This window comes from Labeo rohita, chromosome 17 (genome assembly GCF_022985175.1).
Source record: "Labeo rohita strain BAU-BD-2019 chromosome 17, IGBB_LRoh.1.0, whole genome shotgun sequence".
NCBI classification, from domain to species: Eukaryota; Metazoa; Chordata; class Actinopteri; order Cypriniformes; family Cyprinidae; genus Labeo; species Labeo rohita.
Genome location: NC_066885.1, coordinates 3,678,268 through 3,704,457, shown reverse-complemented (window position 1 = coordinate 3,704,457; position 26,190 = coordinate 3,678,268). Strand labels below are relative to the sequence as shown.

At 30.0% G+C, this 26,190-nt stretch overlaps 1 protein-coding gene across 3 annotated transcripts in view; it reads left to right on the top strand.

The window, feature by feature from the left end:
* supt3h (SPT3 homolog, SAGA and STAGA complex component) overlaps nucleotides 1–26,190 on the top strand; it is a 155,786-nt gene that overhangs the window by 63,930 nt on the left and 65,666 nt on the right. For all 3 annotated transcript variants that reach the window (XM_051133106.1, XM_051133107.1, XM_051133108.1), the window contains exon 3: nucleotides 12,265–12,349. In XM_051133106.1, the coding sequence (XP_050989063.1) occupies nucleotides 12,265–12,349 (85 nt within the window). The remainder of the gene's footprint in view (nucleotides 1–12,264; nucleotides 12,350–26,190) is intronic.

The following is a 26,190-nucleotide window of genomic DNA, read 5'->3' as shown; positions in this document are numbered from 1 at the left end:
AAAAAAAAATCTTACTGATCCCTTGCTTTTAAAAAGCATGACAAAGAAAGATTTAATGTTGGACTGGCACAATTAATTATTTTCTACAAAACTACTTTAAAAATATATATATATATATATATAGTTAAACAAATTTAGTCATGGTCTCCAAACTTTTGATTGGTGGTGTATATGTGTGTATATGTATGTATGTGTATATATATAAATATATATATATATATATATATATATATATATATATATATATATATATATATAAATATATATCTATATATAAATATAAATATATATATATATATATATATATATATATATATATATATATATATATATATATATTTCTAAGTTTTTTAACGTAATATACAAAACAAGTAGCAGGAGCAAAGCAACACCAATGAAAATAAACAAATGAAAGTAAAAAATTGGGTTAACATTAGTAAATCATAGGTGTTATGTAATGTGAGACACAAAAATACTGACTCATCCAATGGCGTGAGTTAAGGGCGGGACTATCTGTTTGGCTGACCAATGGCAGTGTTCTGGAAACCAGTTTGAAACTATTTTAGCAATTCCAGCGAATAGTTGCACCGGATACTTCACCTTTAATATATAAGTCATTATTTCCAATTGAGTAACTGTTGTGATTCATATGTTTACCATTATATAAATTCCTCATATTAAGGACTTCTTTAGAGTTGTGTACTTTCCTCAGCTGATTTTAGGGCCATATTTGTAGCTGCTAGTTAAACACTCTTGTCCTTTTGTGTTGTGCGTGTGGGCCGACAGCAAACATCATGCGCTCCTGCTGTCTGTCTGTCTGCTGTTGAGTTTATTGGTCTGATCTCCAGACACTTCTGTCATTGAGTTAGTGTGAGTGATGTGTCAGTGTCTCCGCTCGCTATTTACAGTAGTTTAGTCAGCAGTGCATCTGAATTATATTGCGAATGTTGGTTTACAGTGCGTGTTGACATCACTGCAGCAGAATGTAAGCAAACACATCAGAACCAGAGCTCTGACATTTCCAATGCTAGATATGATCCTGTTTGTTTAACTGGCATCGCACACAATGAAGTTTAGCTTTTTGACATGTCGGAAAACAAACACATCGCGTTTTAGGAGCCAGAAACGCTCGCAGCCATCGGAAACTCGTGATCATATGTCAAGTCTGCTATCTGTAAAATAAACGTGTTAAACTTGGAAAATTAAGGGGGAAAAGCTAAAGTGAAAGAGTGTGTACTTAAATTGTTTTATGAACTACTCATCCCATGATGCACTGCGAATTATGTAATCAAATCAGGCTTGCGTTTATGTGTTTGGTATACGCTTTTATCCAAAGTGACTGGTGTACATTTCATCAGGTTATGTGTTCACTGAAAATGAACCCGTGACCTTGGCGTTGCTAGTGCCAGAATGTACCGTGGTTCTTATCCAAGAATGAAATATAATTTAATAAAGGTTAACGCACTGATCACTCTCAACTCGAATCATTCATTCATTCATTTATTAATTCAATCAATAATTTATTTTTAGTATACTTATTTTTTCACGTATTTATTCATTTATTCATGTATTTATTTATTCATTTATTTATTTTATAATTTTTTTTAATCATTCATTCATCCATTCACTCATTTTATATGAATTATTTTTAATTTCATTCAGTCAGTCAGTTTTTTATATTATTTAATTAATCCATTGGATTAATTCATTTATTATTTACCCATTCTTTCATGCACTCATTAATTAATTATTTAGTATTTTATTCATTTATTTGTTTATTTTTTACTCATGAATTTATTAATTCATTCATTTTTATTCATGTTTTCATTCATTCATTCACTCATTCATTGTTTTTTCTTTTCATTCATTCATTCATTAATTTTCATTTATTAATTTAATTCATTTTTTTCCTTTTATGCATTTATTTATTCATTCATTCATTCATTCATTTTTAATGTATTTATACATTTTTATTTCATTCATTGTTTTTTTTCTTTCTTTTTCTTTCATTCACTCATTTTATTAATCATTCATTCATTTATTTTTTAGTATTTATTAACTTTAATGTATTAATTTATAAATTTATTCATTCATTAATTTCTCTTTTTTATTTATTTATCCATTCATATATTAATTAATTTAAGTATATGTATTAATTAATTCATTTGCTTAATTTTTCTTTTCATTTATATATTTATTCATAATTTTTTCTTTTGTCTTTTTTATTTTATATGTTCGTTAAATATTGATTATTTGATTTGATTCATTCATTCAGTTTTTAGTATGTTTATTTATTCATTAGCTTGTTTTTTTTCTTTTATTCATGTATTTATTCATTCTTTTTTTTCTTTTTATCCAAACATTTTCATTTATTCATTCATTTTTTTCCTTTTTATGCATTTATTTATTTATTTATTTATCCGTTTATTCATTCATTTCAATTCAATTCATTTTTAGTACATTTAATTTAGTCACTTTTTTTTTTTTTTTATTCGTTATTCATTCATTCATTCATTCATTCATTCATTTTTAATGTATTCAGGGCTGTACAGTGTACTCGTTTTTATTTAATTATTTATTTATTATTTTCTTTTTATTCGTTATTTATTCATTAATTTAATTCATTTTTATGTATTCAGGGCTGTACAGTGTACTACAGTGTTTTATTTATTTATATATTTATTCATTATTTATTTATTTATTTGTTCATTCATTAAATTTTTTGTATATTTATTTATTCATTTGCTTATTTCTTTTTTTAATTTTTTCTGTTTTTTTGTTTTTGTTTTTTTTTTTTTCTAAATTTGGGTCTTTGAGGATTAATGTAGTTAATAGTGTTTAGCTGTGCAGAAGTTAACCTGTTACAATGAGCATCTCTCTAGAGTAACTGAGTCTAATTAGAACCACAAACCGTCCCCGACTCTCTCTCTCTCTGTTTTAGCACAAACCCTGTTTCGGCTGCTCCTTTATTTCTCCACAGACTTGCAAGGTTTCGCTGTGATGAGGAGCGAGGGGAACGGCACACGTCAATAATCGCTCACTTCTCTTCATTAGGCGCCGGCAGCAGAAGCTGTGATTTGCGGGTGGCATGTGTTTGTGATTTGGGACGTCTCCGGGGCTTTGTGTCGGGTGCAGCGGAGTTCACGTGTTGTCCCGCACTCAGACCCAGGTGCCTCCTCAGCAACTTTTACCTCAAATGAAAGTGTCCTGCCAGTTTCTTTTGGCCTTGAGTTTATTAGGATAAATGATCTGTGTTCATGTTCAATCAGACCTCGAGGCATCTATACAAAAGATCTACATTGGCAGTCGAAAGTTTAGTCAGAAACTTTTCTGCTCACCAAGGCTGCATTTATTTGATCAAAAATACAGAAAAAACATGAAAAATTGTGAAATATTATTGCAATTTAAAATAGCTGTTTTCTATGTTAATATATTGTATAATGTAATTTATTCCTGTGATGAAAACCAGATTTTTTAGCTGTTTAATGCTGAACATGGTTGAAAATGCAGCATTGCATCACAGAAATAAATTACATTATACAATATATTAACACAGAAAATAGTTATTTTAAATTGTAAAAAATATTTCATAATATTACTGATTTTCCTGTCTTTTGGATCAAATAAATAGAGCCTCTCAAAAACAATAAAATCTCAATGATTCTTAAAAATAAAATGAGCTCGTAAATGATGTAAATTAACGTCAGAGAGAATAATTGATCCCATTTTCGTCTCGTTTGACCTGTATTGACACACGTCCGCCGTGAATATTTCAGAAACGCGCTTCTCGATCGTACATGAAATGGCTGTGTTTGGATGGACGAAGTCAAATAAGCGGTGGGTAATAAGTGTTGAAGGTCTCAATAACGCTTGCCAATGCATTGAACAAAATAACAAACTGAGCTTTCACTTACGGCTGGAGCTGCCACAACTGTTTATTTTAGCAGACAGTGTGTGCCAGTAACTTTACTGATTTTTAAACAGACATTCAGAGCTTTTGTGTCGTCTGACGGGTAGAAACAGAGCACAAAGTGTGTGTGTGTGCTCAGAAAGAAGCAGTCAGCGAGGTTTAATGTACGTTTAAGACGAGATGAAAGTTCACCTCTATTAGTCACACTAGACTTTGTTCTGCATTCATATGCATGCAAATCCAAGCATATCCATAGATGTTTTGTCTTTCTCTGTGCATCAAAGTTTGAGTTTAATGACATTAGTGAACTTTATGCCACCAAAAAGGTGTTTGATCAATAGTCAGTCTAAGTATCACACATGCTAATAACATGAGCCTTGAAGCTGCATGATTTGCATTGTTATGGGAAAGTTGAGTAGATAATATGTTGACATTTTTTAGTCAACAAGAGTCCAAGAGCGTGACATCATATCCTGTTGCACATATTTGCTTACATATCCAAAATGATTTTGCTTGTTTAGAGTAAAAGGAATGTTTTGGCCAATTTTATTTCTGTAAGTGGATGGTTTTCTGAGTGAACGGAGCCAGGTGATTGAAATAAAAAATAAATAAAAAATAAAATAATTTACGTTAAATTTGAGCAATTAATTGACACATTATGAATGTAATATTTCATTTTATAAAACTGATATTGTTGTTTTATGATGTTTTCATTTAAAAAATTATCTAAATATTTTATCAATTTTTTTTTATCCATTAGGATTGTGAGAAGTGGCTTTTACATCCCAGAATGGAGCCAGTTTATATTATTTTTTTAAATTATTATTTGAATAAATGTAAGAATTAATTAATTCACTACTTATGTGATTTTAATATTATAATAATAATAATAATAATAATAATAATAATAATAATTTGTTGTTGTTGTATTATTACGTTATTAAATTTAAACAATAATTTATTATTATTATTATTATTATTATTATTATTATTATTATTATTACAACTTCTAAAATATACATTTAAAATAATAAAAATAATATGTATAATTTGTTGTTGTTGGTATTATTAAATAACTAAAATGTAAAAAAATTTAATAATTTAAAAATAAATAATAAGTATATACTACTACTATAATATAATAATGATAATAGTAATAATAATAGTTATTATTGTTATTGTTATTGTCATTGTCATTTTTAGTTATATATTATTATTATATTGTTGTTATATTATTAAATTATTAAAATAAAATTATTATTAATATTATTATTATTATTATTACAAAAATCTAATTTTAAAATATTAATATTAATTTTACTAAAATGTAATTTTTAAAAAATAGTTGTTATTATTATTATTATTATTGATGTTGTTTAGATTGTTGTTGTTGTTGTTGTTGTTGTTGTTGTTGTTTTTGTTGGTTTTAAATTATTAAATTATTAAAATAAATACTTAATTATTTTTTTAAAATATCATTAAATAATTTAATAATATTAATAATAATAATTAATCATTTTAGTATTTTTTGTGTATTTAAAATATATTTATATATTTTAGTATATATTTTTGATATTATATTTAATTATTGTTTCTGTAATTGGATTTTCTGCATAAAACTGTATGTTCATTATGGATAAAAGGCAAGCAAGACTAAACATTTATCCAATAGAATTGTGAAAAATGGCTGTTACTTTCATTCAGAACAGAGCCAGGAGGTTCTTCAAGAGGTTGAAAAGTAAGAGGGGTTCTTTATGTCAGAATCAGAATGATATTCTTTAGAATAACATGCTCTGATGAATCATTCACATCACTTTTGTTTTGACTTTAAAGCGTGACCTTTTTTCGTTTCATACTGATTTGGCTTGTGTTATATAATCTGGACTTTCTCACTGCAGTAATTCAGGGCTCAGAATACTCTCTAATGTCTGTCCGTCGTATCAAACTTCACGTCTGTTTCTCCGTCTCCCCGCTGTCTGAAAATAGCCCAGGTCCAGCTCAACCCCACCCTATCACTATAAACGCCTCTGAGCCTGGAAAACTCCACCACACACACACACACACACACACACTCCAAACACAGCTCAAAGTGGAAAAATCCTGGATAAAGTGTTAAGGAACGGTCCGGAGAAGGACTAAAAGGTTTCTAAGGCCGAAATTAGATACACAGGAAATATTCACATTTTCCGGTTTATACTGTAGCTAAACACTGGCTTTTTTCTCGTTCGGTGTCTTTAAAGTGACCCACAATATTTAGATGCTTTCCTTGTGCTGTGATCTCACGCAAAAGCCACCCAACGCTGAAGTCATTGATGAAAATCACAGATACTGCTCAAACTGTCAGGCCTTTTATTGGTTGCTAGTCAGAATCTAGATGAATCTATACAGATTTCTCACGGGTGAGTCTCAGTGCATGCCTGAATTGCATTGCACTCTGAGAGCAAAAACAAGAAAATACATTATTTTTAGCATAAACAAAATTAGAGCTGTTTTTCAGACCATTAAGATTTTTTTACAGTGTGACAAATTATCCGTCAAATTCTCATTAATGCAAAATCGTTATTTAAATACATTGAAGTAATTTATTTCTGCATATGAATGAAATTTATTATTATTACTACTACTAATAATAATTTGGATTTTATTAATAAAAAAAAAAACAAGAAATTCTATTTTGCATTAACAAAATTAGGCCTATTTTTAACCACATTTCTCCCCCAAATTCTCATTACTGTACTGCAAAAATAATATATTATTTAAAAAAAAAATGCATGTAATTATATTTTGCATTACCCAAATGCTGAATAAATTTTTTGTACCAGGTCTTTTGCAATTTGGCAAATTCGTATAATAATTTAATAAAATTAATTTCATTGTGGTGACTACTACTACTACTAATTACTATTATTATTATTATTATTATTATTATTATTATTATTATTATATTTTCAATATTATATAATTATTTAATTTGTTATAATTATAGCTTAATGATAAATAAATAAATATATATACTTATTTATTAAGTGTTATTATATTATTATTTATTATATAAAAATATATAATTAATAAATATGTACTTTTTTTTAAGTGATCTGATGAATAAAACTGTTATTTATTTATTAAGTGGTTTTATTAAGTTGGTTTTTTTTGAGTGTTATGAGAAATATCAAATTATACTTTTATAATTATATTTTAATAATTACATTTATGTATTGCTTGGTTATTTATTTATTTATTAAGCATTGTTATTTTATTTATTAATTTATTTTTAAGTGTTCTAATTTCAGTTATTTTAATATATTTTTTAATTATATAATTATTATTTTATTTATTTTATATTTGTATACTTATATTTTAATAATTACTTATTTATTTATTAAGTGTTATTATTAAGTTATTTTTTTTTTAAGTGTTATAAGGAATAAAACTTTGGTTATTTTAATATTTTTTGTTTTATAATTAGAATTGTATTTATTTTATAGTTTTATAATTAAAGTTTAATAATTACATATTTATTTATTTATTTACTTCTTTATTAAGTGTTATTTAATTTTAAATATATATATTTCTTTATTTTGGTTTTGGTTATTTGACTTTAATATTGATTTATTTATTAAGTGTTATTTTTAAGTGTTTTAAATTATATAATTATAGTTTAATAATTACATTATTTATTTATTTTTATACATTCATATTTATTTATTTATTTACTTGTTTATTAAGTGTTATTTTATTTATTAAGTAATTTTTTTTTAAGTGTTATGAGGAATAAGACTTTGGTTATTTTAATGCTTTTTAATTATATAATTATTATTTAATTAATTTATTATTTTGTTTAATTTATTAGGTTTTTTTTTTTTTAAGTGTTCTAAGGAATAAGACTTTAGTGAGCTTGAGTCAATGGTTGGAGATGTCAAAGGGTTTATTATTTTTTGTTCTGTAGTAGTTTCCAGGATACGAGGATGTTTTCTCTCAGTGTTGTGATGTCAGATCCCAGGTGAGGCGGTCAGACTGCGTGACGGTGTTTAAGAACGGCACGTTACAGTCTAGAAACTTCCTCCATCCTCAGTTTCTCCTTTCCTCTCCCGGTGCGGATCTTGCGCTCGTCTCTTCGGCCCACGAGAGCGTCTGAAATATAAACAGCATTTGCTGTTCTGCAGTTTATCTTGGGCTTAAAACTGCCTCATTGACTTGAATCGGTGCTTTGGTTCGAATAACAGTAGTTGCTGATTGAACGGGGATAAAGCTGCTCTCTTTATCTACCTAAGCAAGTCGTATGCTAGCGTTGTGAAATGAAAATATTATCCTTAAACCCTGCCCACATTAGCGAAGACAGTGTGTGCGGCCCGAGGCCCGAGTACATGCAATAGAGAAAGCACAAAATGTTTTCATATAAAACACGTCGTACTTTGGTTACAACCCTAATTAGATTTCACCAGCCGTCTGCTGAATCAATTCACAATCATAATTGCGTCGGTTAACCATGTAACAATAACTTTGGGGATTTTGTGATGTTTAAAATTTAGAATCATTACATGTAAACCTGATGCCACCATGAAGTGAGTAAAACCCAATACTTCTGTTGTTTTAATTACTGAGCATCACTGACTTTTGTTTATTATTCTTTTATACAAGGTTTAGTGATGTCCAGACCACTGAAGGAAAACAATATGAATAATATAATATAATATAATAAAATATAATATTATTGTATATTATTATATTATTTTGTGTGTGTGTGTTTTATTACACAAGTTCTAAAGTATATATTATATTTTAAATAAGAAGAAAAATATTATACAAAATATAGTGTATTAATATAATATTATTAATATTATTATTATTATTATTATTTTGTGTATTTTATTTTCTTGAATATTATTATAAAAATGTATATAAATTATTACATATATTATTTCATGTTTATGATAACTTATTAAAAGTAAATAAAATGTGTATTAATATTTTTTTATTATTAATAATTGTTTAATTTATTAATGTATTTAAAAAATTTTAAATTTTATAAATATTTGTATTTTATTAATAATATTTTTTTATATTTTCTTTTCTTTTATATTAATATAAAATGTATAAAGATTATTACATATATTTTTGTTTTGTTTTGTTCATGTTTGATATTTTATATTTTATTAAAAGTAAATAAAATATTATTATATATATATATATATATATATATATATATATATGTATATATATGTATATATATATATATATATATATATATACATGTGTATATATATGTGTATATATATATTTTTTTACAATAATACAAATATTATAGAACTTAATATACTGTTTTAAATAAACAATATATTATTATACAAAATGTAGTATATTAACATAATATGAATAATATATTATTTTATTTTTTATTTCTATTATTAATCTTTTTTTTTGTTTGTTTGTTTGTTTTTTTTATTATTCATAATATTTTACTGTTATTTTATTTACAATACTGCAAATACAATTATACATATATAAAATATAAAATCTAGTTAACCAATACTGGAATACCGTCAGCTGCTGCATTAACTTTACTAAATGAATACATTTAAATGTAGCCTGAAGCGATGTCTAAATAACATGTAATCAGTAGCGTGTGTTCTAATTAACGTCACGCAAAAAGGAATGTAGCTTCAGAGATGGAGCGGCTTAATGCACTTTGATGAGAAATTGTGAAGACGTTTTTCCTGTAGAAAAACGTGCATATGATGAATTGTGCAAATTAAGTCCAGGAATGTGTATGGAGAACGTAAACTGCTTCGTGTTCATTTTAAATATTATTTTTTCTTTAAACTCCTTCTAGCTAGTGGCTCTGTCTCTGTACGGTGTTGGTCGTCTGGCCCCGGGTCCCTGTGGACGAGATGTTTACTGTAAGCATCTCTGATCTCTGCACTGTATTTAAACAGTGATTGTTTTCTGGAATCAGGACTGTCAAATCAATGTGTTTACATCAGTCACATTGCTCTCTCTGTTTCTAAGCAAATACGGGCAGATGGCGAGATGGAAAGAGGCGGAGGAGGCCGTCAGCGCACCGCAGGCGCGTAAACATCGCCGGCGCAGCATCTCTATCCAAACATTCAGCTTATTTTTGCAAACGGATGATGCCGTCTGCCCGCTGCCCGCTTAGATGTCAACAAGAGAAAGGATGTGATTCTTATCATGATGCTGAGCTCACTTTAGATCATGATTGTGGACCTTATTTTGGAGATGTTGAGTAATATTAGCATTTCTATGAAAGATATCGAACTGTAAAAGGTAGAAGATAAGCTAAATTATGCTTTTTTTTTTTTTTTTTGCTTTGTATTTTATTTTATTATGCTTTTTATTTTAGTTTATTTTATTTTTTAAGCTCTGTTTTGTCTTGAAAATGGTGCTAAACAATGCTAAACAAGTGGAATAAATTACACTATTTTATTTTATTTTATTTTATTTTATTTTATTTTATTTTATTTTATTTTATTTTATTTTATTTTATTTTATTTTATTTTATTTTATTTTATGGCTCTATTTTTGTCTTGCAAATGGTCCTAAACAATGCTAAACAACTGGAATGAATTACACAAATTTAATTTAATTTAATTTAATTTTTTTTTTTTTTTTTAAGCTCTGTTTTGTCTTGTAAATGGTCTTGCAAAATGCCCTGGTCTAAGCTGAACTGCTAAACAAGTGGAATAAATGACACCATTATTTTATTTTATTTTATGGCTCCATTTTTGTCTTGCAAATGGTCTTGCAAAATGCCCCGGTCTAAGCTGAAATGCTAAACAAGTGGAATAAATAACACCATTTTTATTTTATATTTTTTTTTATTTTATTTAATTTCATTTATTTTATTTTATTTTAGTTTAGTTTTTTATTTTTTAAGACTTTGTTTTGTCTTGCAAATGGCGCTAAACAATGCTAAACAACTAGAATGAATTACACAAATTTTATGTTATTTATTTTATTTTATTTTATTTTATTTATTTATTTTTTTTTTTTAAGCTCTGTTTTGTCTTGCAAATGGTCTTGCAAAATGCCCTGGTCTAAGATGAATTGCTAAACAAGTGGAATAAATAACACAATTTTTTTTATTTTATTTTACTTTACTTTACTTTACTTTACTTTATTTTATTATTTTATTTTATTGTATTTTATTTTATTTCCTTTTATTTTTATAGTGCTAAACAATGGGAATAAATAGCACCATTTTTTATTTTATTTTTTATAATTTAATTTAATTTAATTTTATTTTATTTTATTTTATTTTATTTTATTTTATTTTATTTTATTTTATTTTATTTTATTTTTATTTTTTTGCTGGGCTGAAATGCTTTGTAACCAAACAAATGTAATAAATTACAGCACTGGAGTAAATTATGGTTTTTCCTCTGGGAGGTGTTTGGATTAAAATGCATTTAGGTGAAAGAAGTAGAAAAAAAACAAACGGGAACGCAATAAAAGTTAATTGAAGACTGTTACGGCTGAGATCTCCAATAACCAGACGCACGGAGCCAGAGTTTGAGCGCTAGGTGATTCCATAAGTGCTTTATGTGTCTTTGAACCATATGAAGTAAATAAAAATGCAATTAGGCACTAGTTTTAGTATTTTCTTTGCTTTTTTTTTTGGCCAGGGTTACATGTACTCATGCTTAATGGATAGTAAGTATAATTTAACTCTGTGTAGTGGAATCAGTAAGCCGTATGCATAAAAGCCAATGATGAAAACTCTTCCCAAAGACATAACTTGTGTGGTTTTTCACCAGAGTTATGTCACTTCCTGAAGAAAATGGCTTATTTTTCCCCCCCTAATGAAATAAGTGTAAATCATTTGTCATGGTTCTTTGTAAAATGCAGTCTGTAGCCAGACGTGTCAGTGGATGAAGCCTCTTCCGTCGAAAGTGTTGAGCTTCTCGTGGAAGTTCCCATCTTCTCGTGTTTTAAAGGCGAGAGTCTGTGGCCGTCCGGTGGTTTGCGCTACTATTGGATGAAACCGCCGTGTCGATATTAAGCGCGCTGCGATGTGGGAAGCTTTGGCAGCTGCAGTGTGGGAAAAACTGTGAATAAAGGCCTTCAGATTTTGTAAATAGCTCTCACATTGGATATTCGAGCCATTTGTAATGAATGTCAGCTATTGCTGTGAATGGCTGACGTTTTTTATTACCCAACCGAGGGCTTAACTGTGTGTTAATTGCCGTTTTATGAACATTTGCTCAATGTGATTGCATTAACAGAGGATCCATTTTCGATTATTTGTCAAAACTAAAATAAGGGTTGTGGGATCAACATGGTGATTGTGACACATGTCGGTCAGGAGCTTAAACACGCTGTTTGTGTTTGTCTTGTAGGTTTGCTCTTGGTGACGCTCGCAGACCGCTGCACGAGACCGCCGCCCTGGTGGAGGACATAGTGCACACCCAGCTCATCAACCTCGTAAGTCAGAAAATACTTGTGCTTCCACAATGTCAGAGAGATTATTGGGATGGCTTATGAAGAGTATATGCATTTTGCCTGCTTCATGGCCTTTATGTCAGCAGAAAAGGTGTTTAAGAGATGGAGAATTTTTATTTTGTTTGTTTTAATTTTTATTTTGAATTTATGTAAAAAAAAAAAAAAAATCTTTAGAATAATGTAGTATATATTATTTTAAGGAAAAAATGTGTACAATAAGACTATTAAAGTGACTGTTAATCATACTATCTAATATTTTTCCCTGCTGCATGGCCTTGGTTTAAGGGATGGAGAAAATTAATTAATTAATTTATTTATTTATTTATGTTTTTATTTTATATATTTTATATATTTTGTTCTAAAATTTTTAGAATAATACAGTAAGTGTTACTTAAACGTGGTGCACATTAAGACCATTAAATTGAGCTTTAATATTAATTATTTCTATTTTTTAATTGTAATAATATTTAGTCAAAATTGGATGAGACAGAAGAATTTTATTGTTTATTTTGTTGGGCATTTATTTATTTTTTTAATTTTTTTAATTTTTATTTTTGGATAATGTTGTGTATGTTATTTTAAAGGGGAATAATGTACACAGTAAGGCAATTTTATTTTTAATTTAACGTTATGTTATGTTATGTTATGTTATGTTATGTTATGTTATGTTATGTTATGTTATGTTATGTTATTTTATTTTGGAAAAACTGATGAATTTATGAAGATTTTTTTTATTTTATTTTTTATTTTATATTTTTTCTTTATGGTTTTAATTAATTAATTAATTTGTTTTCTTTTTTTGTTTTGTTTAATTTTTACTTCTATGTTTTTTTGTTTTTTTTGAATAATGTGTAGAGTATGTTATTTTAAAGGGGAAAAATGTGCACAGTATTTCACAGTATTTATTTCAGCAAAAAATTAATGAGACAGAAGAGTTCATTTTATTTTATTTTTATAATTTAATTTAATTTATTTTGTTGTTTTGCTTTTATGATTTTATTTAGTTGTTTATTTAATTTTTATTTTGATTAATTTATGAAGAATTTTTATTTAATTTTTTATTTTGCTGTAAGGGGAACAATGTGCACAGTAAGACAATTAAAGTGACCTTTAATAACTAATAATATATATATTTTTTCCTGATGCATAGCCTTGGTTATTTCAGCAAAAACATTACTGAGACAGAAGAAATTATTTTATTTTATTTTTAATTTAATGAAATATTTATACATTTTTATTTATTTATTTTATTTTGTTGTATTTTGTTTTTATGTTTTAGTTACGTTATTAAATGTTTTATTCAATTTTGCTGAATTTATAAAAACTTTTTTTTTTCTTTTTTTGAGTAATGTAGTATATGTTATTGTGTGCACAAAAAGACCATTAAAGTGACCTTTAATATTACTTTCTAATATTAATTTTCCCTTCTGCGTGGCCTTGGTTACATCAGCAAAAAAGTTGTTTAAAAGACAGAGAATGTTTTATTACATTATTAATTATTTTTATTTTTTGATTTTGACGAATTTCTAAAAACAATTAAAGTGACCTTTAATGTTAGTGTCTAATATTAATTTTTCCTCCTGCGTAGTCTTGGTTATTTGGCTGTTTAATTTTTTATTGTTCTATTTTCATTCGTTTACAAAAACTTTTTTTCTTTAGAATAATGTGGTTATTTCAAAGACAAATTGTGTACAACAAGACCATTAAAGTTTTTTCTTTTCTTGTGCATGTATAGAGTTCACGTTCTTAATTTCAATATAAGGTGTATATATGAAAATAATAGCTTATGGCTCCATGTGCCAATAATCTTGATTCATCAAGCACCTAACTGTCCTGTAGTGTTATCCAGAGCAGGTCATTTGGGGTCAAGCGTGTGCTGATAAGAGTTTAAGGCATCTAACATCACACCCTGGTTCACATGTACGGCTCGAGACATTTGCATCTGGAAAAGGGTTTTACTGCAATCTGTAATTAAGTATAAATAGCATCATCAGAGGCGGCCCAAACGGGAACACCACCTACTTCAAATGCTTCCTCGGCTTTTCCAGCCTTCTGAAATGGATCGCGTTGAGTGCGACCGCTGCAATTTGATACGAGAATTGCACAGAGTTAAGTAAATAACTGCGCTTACAAAGCCAGTTGCTTTCACTGGAGGGATAAACAGCGTTCCTCCCCGGCTTACACCTTGTCATGCTGTTACCACAAGCAAAACACTGACTGTACCGGAGCAGAATTCCCCTGAACGGAGCCCAGCAAATATCACCGGGAAGCGGCCTGCGCTTTACTGGCACGCTGACTGCAGATATAATTGCTCATTTTACTCAGAGGGCGCCTCGAGTTTGGAAACTCGCTGGGAGAATTATCTCTCCGGGGTCACGTAGCAAACTCCGACGCGCTGTGGTGGACTTAACCTTTCACCCCGCGGCTGCAAAAAAGCTGCTACACATTTCTTAACATTCATTGTTTTAACCTTTGGCCCGTCGGATGCTCTTAAATCAGGCGAGCTGGCGGTCTGCGTTGATTTTACACGCTGAGATTCAGTGTGGTGTTTTTTTTCTTTCTCCTCTCCGAGCCAAACCCTCACGGTGGCTGAATCTGTCATATAGAAGCAGAATATGCATGCGAACACAAGCCGAATCAAACTAAATATTTGCGTAGCGCTGGCTCGCTCTTGGCAACCAAAAATTTCAGACCCTATTATTACCAGGACGTCAAAATCAAGCCGCTTCTCTTTGACGTGAGCTTTGGGGTCTTGCAGTTTGGAGAGCCACGTTTTATTGTGTAGATCAATAGGGTCTGTTTAAAGTTCTGACACCCCTCATCTGTTCCCCTGCCTGTGGAAGAAAGCAGCTGTGCCCGGAGGAAACGTCCCACGGCCGGATGATCTAGCTCTTGCTTTATGCATTTATGTTGACTGTCATCTGTACATCTTTATTTTGTATCACCTACAAATGCCATCCTCACAATGACCACTGCACAGAAAAAATAATTTTTATATATATATGTTTAAATTATATTGTCAATCTATGTGTTTCATTCTACTAAAAATATTAAACAAATAACTAGTAGTATTTTTTTTTCTAATATTTAAATTATTTTAGTAATATTTTTATAATAAATAAAAAGAAAACAAGATGATAGAATAAATAAATATATGTGCATATAGAAAGTAGTAGTAATAATGGTGATAATAATAATAATAATAATAATTAGCTATACATATTTTATTTATAAATTAATAATTGAATATTTTATTTAAGGTATATTATATAAATGATATATTTTATTAATAATAATAATAATTAGCTGTAAATATGTATAAATACATTTATAAATAATGCAATTTTATATATATTGCAATGTTGCATATCTATGACCATATTTAAAATAGTAGTAGTAATAATGGTAAAAACAATGATGAGATATAAATATTTTATTCATAAGCTAATAAATAAATATTTAAATGTTATTATACCAAATTAAAAAATACATATAATTAAATAAACATAAATATTAAATTAATAATAATAATAATAATAATAATAAATGTGTATATATTATTAAATAATAAATGTAATAATAAATACATATTTATACAATAATAAATAAATTAAATTAAATTTTTATATATTTATATATATATATATATATACATATATATATATATATATATATATATATATATATATATATATATATATATATATATATATATATATATATATATATATATATATATATATATATATATATATATATATATATATATATATATATATATATATATATATATATACATATATAATACACTACCGTTCAAAAGTTTGGGGTCAGTAAGACTTGTAATAGTCTTTAAAGAAGTCTCTTATGCTCATCAAGGCTGCATTTATTTGATAAAAAATGTAGAAAAAAACAGTAATATTGCAAAATGTTTTTACAATATAAAATAATGTTTTTTATTTTAACATACTTTAAAATAGAGTTTATCAGCTGTTACTCCAGAATCAGCTGTTACTCCAGTCTTAAGTGTCACATGATCCTTCAGAAATCATTCTAATATGCGGATTTATTATTAGAATGATCAATGTTGGATAATATCAACAGTTGTGCTGCCAAATATTTTTTGGAACCTGTGATTTTTTTTTTTTTTTTTTTTTTTTTTTTTTTTTTCAGGATTCTTTCATGAATAACAAGTGTAAAAAGTACAGTGTTTATTCAAAATATAAATATTTTATAACAATGTAAATGATTTATTATGAACTTTTAATAAACTTTTAATTATTAACTTAATACATCCTTGGTGAATAAAAGTATTAATTTCTTAAAAAAAAAAAAAAAAAACAATAAAAATGTACTGACCCCAAACTTTTGAACGGTAGTGTGTGTATATATATATATATATATATATATATATATATATATATATATATATATATGTATACACACAATATGAAAATAGTTATCTATCTGTCTATGAAATGATATACATTTTAGAAAAATGATCTTTTAAATTTAAAGATAATAATACAAATTATGAATGAAAAGAGAGTCCATTATCTACATTTGGCCCACTTATCTATTTATATCAAATAATTTATTATAAATTAATAAAATATTATTGCATATATGATAAAATATAGTGTTTATGGTACCACTTTATTTTAAGGTGTGCTTGTTGCACATTACATGTACTTACTGTTGATACTAACAATTAATTATGAATAATTGCATGCAACTAACCCTAAACCATAACCTAAACCTTAACCGTATAGTAAGTACATGTGGTTAATTAATATTACTCGATACTTAAATGTATAATTACACTGTAACAAGGAGGCTTTAAAATAAAATTCAACCATGTTTATTAGTAGATGGAAATAAGAGTTTAAGAAGACCTGATTAACTTGGGGTTTATTTTTCATATGCAAGTCAAGGCCGGCTGACAGTCAACATGATATGTTGGCTGTTTTACTGAAAAATGACTTTTTTCACATGTCAGATGATGCATGAGGTCTCTAATACAATCTTTCCTTTAGATTAGTCTATAGCTATGAGGCTGGCAAATCACACTTTTAGCACTGCTGTTTAAACATATCATATTCTGGCACTACAAATATTCCCATAATAGCTGAGGGTTCAACTGGTGTCTGTAGCACTTCTGAGAAGAAGGTAAATATTGATTGCCAAAACACATCTTTATATTCTGACACCGGCTCCAGGCAGATTTATAGACACACACGTTTCTAATCGAACCTGTGAAAGGCTGTGAGTATTATATATCACATTATTAAAATGTATCTTTTGTCATGTAAAATTGCTATAACTGATGTGGATATATAACAGCATACATATGACATACATTGTATTGCATGTAATTTGCAGCAGATTTTCAGTGTGTAATAAAATCAAGAAAGTATTGTGACATTTCAGATGGCGAGTCGTTGAGCTTTGAAGGACGACTCCATGCATATCCGCCTTTCAGCACCTTGTAATTTCCTCGATCTCCTTGTGTTTTTCTTCATTTGGCGATCCCAGAACGACACGGTCTGTTTGGCGTTACGGCACTATTTTCGTGTTTGTTTTCGCAGGGCTATAAATAACCCGCTCATCTCAGCAGTGAGCGCTAAACAGGGCATGATGGTGATAACCTTTCATTAATTTCGGGTTTCCTCCCTCGTGGATTTATTATTGTTCGGAGAGACCAGGTGTAGCGCCGCTCGGACTGTAATTGTGAGCGAGCTACTTAGCCGAAGACCACAACGCTAATAAACCAAATTGCACAATAAATCCGTCCCAGATGGCCTGCGAAACATTTCACGCCACGCCGTCAGTGTGTGTGTGCTTGGTGTGTGTGACAGAAGACATGGATGAAGTTACATTTTTACACCTCACATACTCTCTCGGGTGTCTGTCACTTAGTGCCTCTTGATTTATGGTGTTTCTGGTCAGTTTGCAGTCTGAAAACAGCTAGAAACTGTATTGTTTATTGCTGTATGTGCATGCATTTTCATATATATAGGAAATGCATGCATACTGCTTTGGATAAAAGAGTCTGCCAAATGCATAATAATATAAAAATAACGGGTGCATGTGCATGCATTTTCCTACACACAAACAGAAACACACATATATAGGGGATGCATGCATATAATATAAATATATGCATGCAATATATAAATATACTGGGTGTATGTACATGCATTTTCATACAGACACATGCATTTTCATCCACGGACACATTCACAGGGAATGCATGCATATCATATAAATATATGCATGCAATAATGTAAATATACGGGGTGTATGTGCATGCATTTTCATACACACACACACACACACACACACACACACACATATATATATAGAGAATGCATGCATATTACTTTGAATAAAAGCGTCTGCCAAATGCATAATAATATATGCTGGGTGTATGTGCATGCATTTTCATACACACACACAACAATAGGGAATGCATGCATATTGCTTTGGATAAAAGCATATGCCGAATGCATAATAATTTAAATCTGCTCTAATTAAAGAAACTTAGCATCATACTATTTTTGCTCTAAATCTGTGTTTCTCATTTTCTGGTTCATCATAGGTTGTCTCTGGTAGCATAAAAAATTAAAAATAATCAAATGCAATTAACTATAATCATGTGCAAATACCTAAATGTCAGCTTTTAGAAAGGAGGATAAAACTCTTGTATCTTTTGCTGATGATCTCATAGGTCATCTCTCTAAAAAACTCCTTTCTAAACTTTCACTTTAAGTACAATAATTTTGCATGAAATATGGATAAATCATTATCTGTGCAATGCATTTTAGAAAGAAAGAGATGTTTGTCCTTTACTGTAAATCTGTGGTTCTCAATTGGTTTGTTGTATTAAGAAATAGTCATATATAACAATTAAATGCTTTTAGAAAACAGGAGAAAACTAATTTTTTTGCATTGAATTATTGGCGAACAAGAATTTAAAAGTATAGCTCACCCCACAATGAAAATTTGGTCATCATTTACTCACCATCATTTGCTTCCAAACCTGTAAGACTTTCTTTCTTCTGTGAAACAAAAAAGATCTTTTGAAAAATGCCTTTGTTTTTGTGTCCATAATGAAATTAAAAGGGATCCGATGTTGTTTGGGAACCCAACGTTCTTCCAAATTGCTTCTCTTGTGTTCTGTGGAAGAAAGTTATACCTTTTTGGTGAACTCGCCTTTTAAGTACAATCATTTTAGCATGAAATCATGCATAAATCATCATCTTTTGTGGAACATTTGTCTTTTAAATCAGTGATTCTCAACTTGAAAATAACCAAATGCAGCAAATACAATGCAATCATGTATAAATATTATAAATGCTCATTTCAAACGTGTGTGCCTTTCTTTTCTCTGTTGAACATAAAAGAAAATATTTCGTTCTTTGTCCATTCAATTAAAGTCAGTGGGGCCCAATGTTGTTTGGGAACCCAATGTTCTTTAAAATATCTTCTTTTGTGTGAAAGGCAAAGGCAATAGAAAAACACGGAGGTTTGGAATGACGTAAAGAGGAGTAAATTATGACAATTTGATGACAAAAATGTTTTGGTGAACTGTCTCTTTAAGTCAAAATAATGTTGCACCAAAGTATTTAAGCATGAAATCACACAGAAATCATCATCTGTGCAGTTTATTCTATTAAGAAAGAGATGTTTGTCTTCTAAATCAGTGATTCTTGGTTTATTGTAGGTTTGACCTGGTAGCTTGAAAATGCAGTGCCAAATTAAAATATTCAAATGCAACTAACAATATAATCATGTATAAATATTAACTGATTTTAGAAAAGAGGAGCGAACTCTCATTTCAAACTTGTGTGATTTTCTTTTCTCTGTTGAACATAAAAGAAAGTAGTGTTTTTTTTTTTTGTCCATACAATCAAAATCAACAGGGTCAACAAAATGTCTTTGTATGTAGAAAATAACAACATGAAGGGGAGTAAATGATGACAGTTTGATAACAAAAAATTGGTGAACTGTATCTTCAATTAAAAAAAATACATATGCACGCATGAAATCACACACAAATCATTATCTGTGCATTTTATTCTATTAGGAAAGAGATGTTTGTCTTCTAAACCAGTGATTTTCATCTGGTTTGTTGAAGGTTTGCTCTGGTAGTATGAAAATACAATGCTAAATTTAAATATTCAAGTGCAAATAACAATATAATCATGTAAAATATGCATTTCAAACCTTAATGACTTTCTTTTCTGTGCTGAACATAAATGAAATATGGTGTTTTTATAATCAATGAGGTCTGAAGTTGTTTGGGAACCCAGTGTTCTTCAGATATCTTTGTGTGTAGAAAATACACATACAAATTTGAAACAACACGAAGGAGAGTAAATGATGACAATTTGATGACACACATGTTGTGGTGAAACTCTTAAAGTTAAAAAATGTTGCCACAAAGTATTTAAGCATTAAATCACGCTGAAATCATCATCTGTGCATTTTATTCTAGTGAGAAAGAGATGTTTGTCTTCTAAACCAGTGATTCTTACCTGGTTTGTTGTAGGTTTGACCTGGTAGCTTGAAAATGCAATGCTAAATTAAAACAGTCAAATGCAGCTAACAATATAATCATGTATAAATGTTAAAGGAGAAATCCACTTCCAGAAAAACAATTCACAAATAATTTACTCACCCCCTTGTCATCCAAGATGTTCATGTCTTTCTGTCTTCAGTTGTAAAGAAATTATGGTTTTTGAGGAAAACATTTCAGGATTTTTCTTCATATAGTGAACTTGATTGGTGCCCTAATTTTGAACTTCCAAAATGTAGTTTAAATGCAGCTTCAAAGGCTCTAAACGATCCCAGCCAAGGAAGCGAAACAATCAGTAATTTTTTTTCTGAAAATAAAAATTTGTATACTTTTTAAGCACAAAAGCTCGTGTAGCACAGGTTCTGGGATGCGCGTTCACGTTACTATTGAATTGTCGAAAGGTCATGCGGAACATAGGCGGAACCACAGACCCAGTGTTTACAAAGTGAACACGCAAAGACTAAGAAAGTGCAAGTAAGTCAAACGCAGTTTACAAACAAAAAGCTTGTACACAGACGATGAACTTAGATGTGATTCGTAGTAGTGATGGGAAGTTTGGATCATTTTACCGAGACTGACCTTTGAGTCTCGTTCAGCAAAATGAACAAATCTTTTTTCGAGTCATTTTGTTCAACCGTTCATTTAATTAAAATGTTACTTCCCTAACACATCTACTGCTTACACAAACGTTGATCACACTACAAACAAGACAAAACTATAATGCTATAAGAAACAGAAAATATTCATTCATTGTTTACCTGGGTCTTTAGTCTATGATTAGCTCACCTCACCTCTTATCTGACAAGTTTTCGGGTTTGAGCCGTTCATTCATCACGTGACAGCCCCGTAAGCTCAACCAAAGCAGTGTGAGCCAGAAAAAGAATTGATTAGTTCATCTCTCAAGTTTTCGGGTTCGAGTGGTTCGTTCATCACGTGACAGCCCCATTAAATGAACGAACGAATCGAAACCAGAAGACTCGAAACAGGTGAAATAAGTCCAGTACAGAACCTAATAGGACGTTGCGTATGCGCGAATTAAGGAATCACTCCCCGAAACGACTCATTCTTCCCGAGTCAAATTTACGATTCGTTCAAAATGAACAAATCGTTCAAGAACGACCCATCACTAATTCGTAGCATCATGGACGCACATCCCGGAGCCTGTGCTACACAAGCTTTGTGCTTTTGTACAAATTTTTATTTTTCGAAAAAAAAAAAAAAAAAAAAAAAAAAACACTGATTGTTTCTCTAGATAAGACCCTTCTTCCTCAGCTGGGATCATTTAGAGCCCTTTGAAGCTGCATTTAAACTCCTAAAATCCTGAAATGTTTTCCTCAAAAAACGTAATTTCTTTACGACTGAAGACAGAAAGACATGAACATCTTGGGTGACAAGGGGGTGAGTAAATTATTTGTAAATTGTTGTTCTGGAAGTGGACTTCTCCTTCAGCTGCTTTTAGAAAAGAGGAGAAAACTCTCATTTCAAACCTTAATGACTTTCTTTTCTCAGCTGAACATAAAAGAAAACATGTTTTTACAATCAATGTCAGTGGGGTCCAAAGTTGTTTGTGAACCCAGTGTTCTTTAAAATGTCTTCTTTTGTGTTTTACAGAAGATCCTGGGACTGTGCAAAAGCAATGCTAAATGAAAATAATCAAATGCAACTTTCCATGTAATCATGTATAAATATAACCTACGTTTATAAGCAAAGAGCAAACTCTTTTCATATTTTTTCATGATGCCAAAGGCTTTGTGATCAAACTCTCAAACAAAATTTGCTTTTTGCAATCCATATTGGCTGGTGGAACTTGAACTTGAAACCGTCAAAATGCAGTTTTGTATAAAAACAGTTTAGGTGCTTCTTCACAGTTTTGGTTTAATTTAAAACCTGTGTCTTGAAGCAAAACCAGATGCTGATCAAAACCAAAATCATCATCTGTAGCCGCTTGCGTTGGAGCAGAACGTGGACAGAGTGTCGGTGACTCAGCAAAATCCGTTGGGTTGTTGTTGAGTCACAGTCTCATGCGTGTGTAAGGGTTTCTGTGAACAGTAAGGATGGCGACTGAGATCCAGTCGTTAAGTGAAAGCAGATCGTTCAGAACCTTGAGTGATTGTACAGTGACAGATAGTCAGGGTTCAGTGTTTTGTGGAGCCTCTTCATTGTGTGCCGCACAAGCAGATGTTTATGGGATCCTTACAGTGACCTCTAGTGCTCGCCATCATACTGTTTGACAGATACTGTAGCTTTACCTCTAGAACAACTGCGTCATTCAGGCTCTGCATTTGTTTTTAAAATATGATTTTGTTAGATAGTTTGACAGTTTCCAATTGGTGGTAGCCATTCACTGCATAGTATTTTTTTTTTCTCTACTGTGAAAGTCAATGGCTACCACCAACTGTTTGGTTACCAATAGGGATGCACCGAAATGAAAATTCTCAGCCGAAGCCAAAACCGAACAAAAAGGAAACACTGGGCCGAAGGCTGAAAGCCAGTTACTGAACAAGGTTTTTTGTGTTTTTTGTATTTTGCGTTTTTTATTTTTATCACCATTGCATAAATTAAATAGCAAAAAATGTGCTTTTTACAGTTTTGTCTTGCTGTTCAAAGAAAAAAATCTATTACAAAACAACAATTAAAAAATATTTACTTAACACTCTTTTTTAACATTCTAGTAGACAAAGTTCACTTTTACATGTTGTTTGAACGTTAATGTGTGTTGGCAGTGTATGTACACATCTACCCTATAATGATAAAAATCCATGCAGTGGTTTTTAATTAATCTGTAAAAATAATTTTAAAATCAAATCGAGCCATTCTCAGATGCATGTCAATGTGGCGTCACACCGACAGAGGCCGCTCCCACGATAGTTGATTGACATGAGCATCTTACCTCAGACCCGCCTTAAATCAGCTGTAACAGTCCGACCTCCATTGTTTTGGTGCCGGAGCAGGGATGTAAGTTAGACAAGAATATCTCCGATTGAGCGATTGAGGTGTTGTGTTGCTGGATGTAATAATGAACATAGTGGTCGCCATTTACTCCCGACATCTGAGCCGCTGAAGATGCAGTGGATTATGTTTGTTTGTGAAGGGAATGCACCTCCCGATCTACATATATCCGTCTATGTTCGCGCGAATCATTCGTGATCCAGCTTCACTTACAGCAGAAGTAAGTATAAGGTTTTTTTTAGGAATCTTTGCAATCGCCTTTCCTAATAAAGTGCTAGTTAGCAAGTTTGGTGGCTAAAGTAAACAGGCTTGTGACTCCACACAGAGAAGAGAGGGGCGGGGCGAGCGGAGCTCATTAACATTTAAAGCAACATCGACCAGAAAAGGATTTTTGCAGAGCTGATTTTGGCAAGGTAAAAAAGGTGTCATTTACACTATCATTGAGAAATTTTAAACAAAGCATGTTATTGACTTTTCATTAAGACCCTAAAGAATCATATCAACTTGTGGAAAATGGGCATCCGATGATCCCTTTAACTTAAAATTAGTAAGTTAGTAAAATAATATTCTTTGGCCATTTTTAAGATCCCCATCTTGAATCAGGCATGTTTTTTTTAATGTAGCCTACAAATAAATGCAGCCTTGCTGAGTAGAAGAGACTTCTTTTAAAACATTAGAAAATAGGACAGATCCCAATTTAAACACTATGTGTGAATGTTATAATAATGTATTAATTGTCTTACTTTTTATTTTATTTTACAGAGCAACAGTAAAATTACAGTACTAATGTTTATGAATATTGACTTTTATTTTGGCAGAAAACTGCAAGACCTCAGTACTACTTTTTTGCTGACAGCAGCAGATTTATGAATGATTCTCATCTCGCTGTTTCAGCACAGATTTTCCTCACACTTTGGACTAACGAGCTTGTGCAGCACTGTCAGAATACATACAATTCGTGCGTGTTTTAGAAAGCATAACCTTCTGTAGTTTGACTAATGGTTTAAGGCCGTTTTGCGATTTTAGTCATCATACAGTAACCAGCAACAACCACCCCTTCCTCTTCTCATCAAAGACATGCGATGCGGTACTAAACAGTCTCTCGCTGTCTGTGCTTGTAATGATTTTTGTGTCTTTCTCAGAAAGTTTTAAATGCTTCCACATTGCTGACATGTTTGCTGCATTAGTGCGTGCCTCTATTTGATCACGTTGCGTCATTGTTTGGTATAATTTATTTGATCGCTTATTCACCAAAAAAGCTATTTTCGAACATTTGGTGCATCAGCATTCTGTATAATATTTTATTTTGTGTTCAGCTGAAGAAAGAAACTCATCCAGGTTTGAGGGTGAGGTAAATGTTAGGGCTGCCCTAGGGTTTCCCCTAGGATTCTGGTTTTGACGTGGGGGGATACCAATGGTACAGTACTTTTTTTCGGTACTTTACTTTGTGTAATAACAAAAATATTTATTTCAGTGAAAAAAGTCCAAAAAGTTCAAAACATTGTAAACAATAGGGCCCTATTGTTTTCTTTTTCTTTTTCAGAAATTCTTGTGTGTTTTAATTTTTCTGATAATCAAATGAAGGCATTAAACATTTATTTATTTTTAATAAACATTTATTTATTTTTGAAATTGTATAAATTGTATTTGTTGCCAAACAAACTTAGGTTTTTCTTTTTTAAAATTAAGAAAAATTGTGTGAATGTTCTGTTATTTTTTTTTTAAATAATATGTAGTATTTTTTTATTTCTGCAATTAGGTGGTTAATCTTGTTGTAATATTTATCTTTTTAATTGTTTTATTTAAATTTGCCATAAATAGAAATATATAAACACCTACATTATACTGTCCAAAAGTAATAGAAGACTAATACATTTCTGTTAAATGATAAACCATACTTTTATTTTGACAGGTTGCCAGTTAGTTTTTGTGTGTATACACTATGATATGATGCTAATTTCCCCAAATGAAATAGTAAAATTCACATGAAGTGACTCTCACAGCAGCTCTGGAGATTATGTTCATGTGTTCATGTCGTCATATAATGAGACGCTAAGGCTGAAAACCACCAAGAGCCTCACGTGTGCTTCAGTATTTGTGTAGTAAATAAAACCATGTTTCCGCCATTCATACATACAGAGCCAAGCAGAACATGCAGGATATATATATATATATATATATATATATATATATATATATATAAACCGTCTTTTTGCGTTTTAATATTCACAGACACTAGTCCATATCACGATTCAAATTAAGACCTACTTTTGATTTATTAATGACTTCTGGC